The sequence below is a fragment of the Pseudozyma flocculosa genome, assembly GCF_000417875.1.
Source record: "Pseudozyma flocculosa PF-1 unplaced genomic scaffold scaffold00003, whole genome shotgun sequence".
In the NCBI taxonomy this organism is placed as follows: domain Eukaryota; kingdom Fungi; phylum Basidiomycota; class Ustilaginomycetes; order Ustilaginales; family Ustilaginaceae; genus Pseudozyma; species Pseudozyma flocculosa.
The window spans coordinates 845,366-850,233 of record NW_006920871.1 but is presented as its reverse complement, the minus strand read 5'-3'; the positions used below and the strand labels follow the sequence as shown (position 1 = coordinate 850,233).

Sequence of the window (4,868 nt, the reverse complement as noted above, 5' to 3'; positions counted from 1 at the left end):
ACCCTCAAATGCGGGACTCCCGCCGCCACCCTCATTGGACGCGACCGGGGCCATGGATCTGGAGGCGCGTCAATCTGCTGCGGCCGCCATCGCTGCTCGTCTGGCCAAGGCGCTCCCACCAGGCCCACCTCCGCCCCGTCCGCCCCCACCGGCACCCGCTGATGAGGCGACGGCGACGACGGGGCCACCGGCCCCTCAGAACCCGCACGATTTTGCGGCTCGATTGATGAACAAGTACGGGTACCAAGAGGGCCAAGGCATCGTACGTACCGCCGCGCTGTACCGTTCGCGTGGCGCGCAGGCTGGGCGCGCGGATCCAGCGAGGCCAGATGCTGAGCTGACGTTTCTTTCTGTCCTCGCTCGGTCGACCGACAGGGCGCCGAGGGGAACAAGGGCATCCTCACGCCGCTGCTTTCGACGTCGTCGGGCAAAGGTCGGGGCACCATCCAGAACGAGAGGGAGGAGGCCAAGCGGCGCGAGGAGCGCGAGCGATTCGGAGACGTGTCCAACGCCGTCGTGCTCTACAATCTGGTCAAGCCCGAGGAGCTCGAAGACGAGCGCGAGAGGGAAGAGGTGCTCGGTGAGATCCGTGAGTGCTGCGGCCTGCCTTTGCCCGGCCTGGCACGCGACTCGTGGAACGCAAGGGCAGACGCTGACGCTCGGCCCCGCCCTCGTCCTTCTCCTTTCCATCGCTGCGGTCAGGCGAGGAATGTAGCAAGCACGGCTACATTTCCTCGCTCTCTCCGCTCCTGCCCTCTTCTACGTCCTCGGCGCAGGAGAGGCAGAGGGGCGTGGGCATCCTCGTCGAGTACACGGGCGAGGCGGGAGCGTGGAGGGCCGTGCGCGCCCTCGACGGCCGCTTCTTTGCCGGCCAGACGGTCAGGGCCCGCTTCTACCACCGGCCAGGATGAAGAGCAAGACGCCGACGCCGACGCCGACGCCGACGCTCCACCGGACAAGACCACGGTCGGCCCTCAGCCCCGCAGCGCTTTCCATTTGCATTTGCTTTCATCAACGGGAGCGCATTCGTCGGCCCTATTTCTTCTTTTTCGTCACGGGTCGTGGGAGATGGGTGAGGTATTCGAGGTGAGAGGGGGAGGTATGTGGAGCCTGGCAGGCAGGGGAGGGAAAGGGCGGAGCAGAGAGCCAGAGAACCGGCAGCCAAAGCAGCGGGGCGATGCGCCATCAGGTACGATCGACTCTCGCACCACCCGCCCGCCTCTGCTCTTGCTGAGGGGTGCGGCCGCTGCCGGCTGCCGCCCGGTCGACGACCGCCCGCCTAGGGCTTGGGGACGCGCAGGGTTTTGCTGACCATGGCCATGGCCCAGGCGGCCCAGAGGAGCGTGATCCAGTGGCCCTCGACGACGCCCATCTGGGCCCACTCGCGGGCCGTGGCCGTCGAGAGCGGGAGGAGGCCCAAGGCGGCCTCGAGGTGGGACGACACGTCGACCGTCCAGATGCCGAGCGGGACGCCGCGGCCGCGGGCGAGGGCCTCGGGGAGGTAGTCCTTGAGGCTGCCGGTGAAGGTGAGGCCCTTGTCGGAGATGTATCCGCGCTCGCGGGCGAGGGGGATGGGCAGGCCGCCGGCCTCGACGCGGCCGGTGAGGAGGCAGAGGGCCATGCCGCCGACGAGGACGAGCGAAGAGGGGATGGGCAGGCCCTCAAAGTAGCGCGCCTTGCCCGTCGAGTCGTGCGGGATCGAGGCGGCCGTGACGTTGAAGGCGCGCCAGCCTCGCCACGCCGGCGCACACGAAGAGGGTCAGCAGCAGCGAGTCGAACGGCGTCCGCAGGCCCAGCGTGTAGGCGGCAAAGGCGGGCGCGGCGCCAAACGAGAGCTGCGGTGGCGGCAGCGGCGGCGGCAACGGCGCACAGGGGGGGGCAGAAGACGAGGAAGGGCACCAGGGTCAGTCGAGCGGGTCGGGGGCGTGCCAGCAGGTGTAGCGTGGAAGAGGGGGGGGGCACTCACCGAGTCGGCGAGGCTGTCGAGCTCCTGGCCGAGCATGCTGCTGCTCTTCCTCCACCGGGCCACCTTGCCGTCGAGCAGGTCAAAGATGGCGCCAAATACGGGGAACCACAGCGCGAGCCAGGCGTGCTTGGGGTCCGAGGTGAGCAGGTAGCGGCCCGAGGCGAAGAGCGACTGGGCGCCGCAGAAGCCATTCATCAGGGTGAAGGCGTCGGCCAGGTGGAAGTTGCTGTGCGGCGTCAGGGCGGAGATCAAGTGAAAGGCAAATGAGGAGGGGCACCCAGGTCAGCGCTATGGAGGTGGCAGGCTTGCGAGGGCAATAGGGGCAACAACGCACCGGACGAGGGAAAAGTGGCCGTCGGTCTCGACAAACTTGACGAGCTCATTGTCGTGCCTGGCCTGCTGGTCGTCGGCCTTTTTCCTCTGGCGGATCTGCGAGTTGCCGAGCTGCTTGTTCATGTTGGCCTGGAGGTTGGAGGGGGCGAGTGCGGACGAGAGCGAGGTAGTGGCGACGAGCTGGCTGGCTCCCTTTGACGCTACGCCGCTGGTGGGGTGTTCGAGGGGCACGGGCGTGACGATCGAGGGCGCCTGTGGATCCTGCGATACCGAGGCTGGGTCCAGTGCGGTATAGTCGTCGTCGTCGTTGTCGTCGAGGAGGCCGAGAGGGTTGGAGGAAGACGAGGAGGATCGCTGCTGCTGCTGCTGCTGCTGCTGCTGCTGCTGCTGCGAGGCACGGCGGGCGTCGGTGATGCTCGAGGACGAGGTGGGTTGCGAGTGGTCGACGAGAAAGGGATCCGTGATGGACGGTATCGTACCGGGCATCTACAGTGGTACACACTTGGCTTGCGAGGCTGTGGTGCGGGTGGACGTGGGTGTTGGTCAGTCGTCGTCGTCGTCGTCGTCGTTGTTGGTGGTGGCGGGCAAGCAAGCAGGGCAGACGGCGGGCGAGACCAAGAGCGAAGGCGGGCGACGAGGAAGAAAATCCAGAGTCAGCTGGCAGCCCGGCCCCAGAGAAGAGTCGCAGCTGGCTGGCCTGGACCCCCGCGCTCGCCTCGCCCCTTTGGATTGCGCCCAGGCCACACACACACACACACACACACGCGCGCGCCTGGCCCTGGCCCTGGCCCTGGCTGGACGCCTGCCTGCCTGTTTCTATTTTTCCCTTGCCCCTCAGCCGCTGCCTCTTGCTTCACGCCCTTCTCCTCCTCCTCCTCTGCCTTTGCAGGGGGCTTCCCAAGGGCCTGGCCTGGCCTGGCCTGGCCTGGGCTGGACCCGTAAACGTGGAGCACCGCCCAAAAACGTCATCGACAGCAGCACGCCACGCCACGCCACGCCTCGCCTCGCCTCGCCTCGCCTCGCCGCCTCTCTCTCGCCTTCACCCTGCCTGCCTCCTCGTGCGGACTGCCGTGGCGGTGGCGGGAAAACCACACACCCTCTTTCGCTCCCATCATCATGCCCCAGTGACCGGGCACCGACGGGTGTGACGCACGCCGTCAAACGGAAAACGAGGGCCGCCTCGTCGCGCTCTCTCCCTCGCCTGGCCTGGCCTGGCCTCTGCTGTGGCCTGCCGCGACGACGACGACGAGACTGGAGCTATACATGTGATTGATATTTCATCGGGCAGTCGCCGGCGGCTTGCCGGGCCACCGTCCGCTACGTAGCCGACCGTTAGGGTCCACTAACGCTGCCGACTGTAGCTAGCTGGCAGGCTGCTCGCTGGCTGGTGGCTCAACGGAGCAGCACGTCCGGCAGCGGGCCCTCGGCCTCATACTGGCTGCCGCCCGGTGCCGAGGCGGAGGCGTCCGCGTCGGCTGCGTCGAGCTGCGGCGATGGTGGCGCCGACGACGATGGCGACGACGAAGGTGACGGCGAATCCGACGCCCTGGCCACGCTGTCCCGGTCCCAGGCGCGCGCCTGGCGCGCGGTAAACGCGGGCGGCTGGTAATTTTTGAGCTCGGTCGACTCGAGAAACTCCTCGTCCTTGAGCACGTCGGTCCACGCCGCCATCCGCCGCCGGACGGCGTTGCGCGCCTGGATCGCCGCAAACAGGCACAACACGACGCCGTAGACGATGCGCAGCGCCGCCTGCTCCTCTGCCGCAGTGCGTTCGACGGGCGCGGCACCCGCACCCCTGCGCTGCTGCCCTGCGTACGCCAACAAGCGCAACGCCACGTCCGCCACAAGGACCGGCAGCAGCAGCAGCATCTGGCAGCCGCCCGCGATGGGCAGCACGACGTCGCGGTAGGCGCGCACAATGGCGGGGCGGCGCAGTCCGCCGGCTCGGACCGAGTTGTAGCCGTCGACGACCCTCTTTAGCGGCCGCCAGGCGGGCGCGGGCCGCGACTCGAGCGCCTTGAGCGCCAGCTTGCACTCGACCAGGCCGAGCGCCCACGTCTGCCACACATCGACCTCGGGCACCGCATCCCGCGCAAAGCGTAGCGGCACAATGAGATCTGCACGTCACGGATGAGAGGCAATGAAGCGGCGGCGGAGTGTCAGCGGCTCGTGCCTCCAGCACCTCAACCTCCATCGTCGATACCCCGGGCTGCACTCACATTGGTTGATCGTCATGCCCACCATCAGGGGCACAACGACGCCCAGCCCGAGCCCTAGCACGGCCACGCGACCCAGCCTCGCCGTCCTCCTTGCCAGGCTGACGGCGACAAACGCGAGCGGCCTCGACGCCTTGGGCTGCGAGTCGGCCGCCGCGGCGCGGAGCTTGGCACGCCGGTACAGCCGGCACATTCCTCTCGCCAGCCAAATGGGTGCGACGACGGCGGCCGAGCCGAGGCAGAAGGCGTAGAAGTCGTGCGGCTCCCGGAGGATGTCGGCGCCGACGAGGCTCGCCAGGAGCGAGCAGCCCGCTCGGCCCAGGCTCAGCGGCACCGCGAGCGCCAGCATCATG

The 4,868-nt window shown here is 68.2% G+C and overlaps 3 protein-coding genes across 3 annotated transcripts in view; 1 reads left to right on the top strand and 2 right to left on the bottom strand.

The window, feature by feature from the left end:
* Positions 1–52: 52 nt before the first annotated feature.
* On the top strand, positions 53–911 carry PFL1_01397 (uncharacterized protein; the record flags this gene model as incomplete). The annotated part of the gene is made up of 3 exons (XM_007878899.1): positions 53–262; positions 376–589; positions 703–911. 3 exons carry the CDS (start codon positions 53–55, stop codon positions 909–911), a joined length of 633 nt encoding a protein of 210 aa, XP_007877090.1.
* Positions 912–1,279: 368 nt separating this feature from the next.
* On the bottom strand, positions 1,280–2,785 carry PFL1_01396 (uncharacterized protein; the record flags this gene model as incomplete). Its single annotated transcript, XM_007878898.1, has 4 exons — positions 1,280–1,675; positions 1,752–1,835; positions 1,967–2,192; positions 2,301–2,785. The coding sequence occupies 4 exons, from the start codon at positions 2,783–2,785 to the stop codon at positions 1,280–1,282; spliced, it is 1,191 nt and encodes a 396-aa protein (XP_007877089.1).
* A 906-nt stretch (positions 2,786–3,691) lies between these two features.
* The window catches only part of PFL1_01395 (uncharacterized protein), a gene marked incomplete at both ends in the record, with an annotated part of 5,929 nt that continues 4,752 nt past the window's right edge, over positions 3,692–4,868 (bottom strand). The window contains 2 exons of the mRNA XM_007878897.1: positions 3,692–4,416; positions 4,519–4,777. Coding sequence (XP_007877088.1) covers positions 3,692–4,416; positions 4,519–4,777 — 984 coding nt within the window. The remainder of the gene's footprint in view (positions 4,417–4,518; positions 4,778–4,868) is intronic.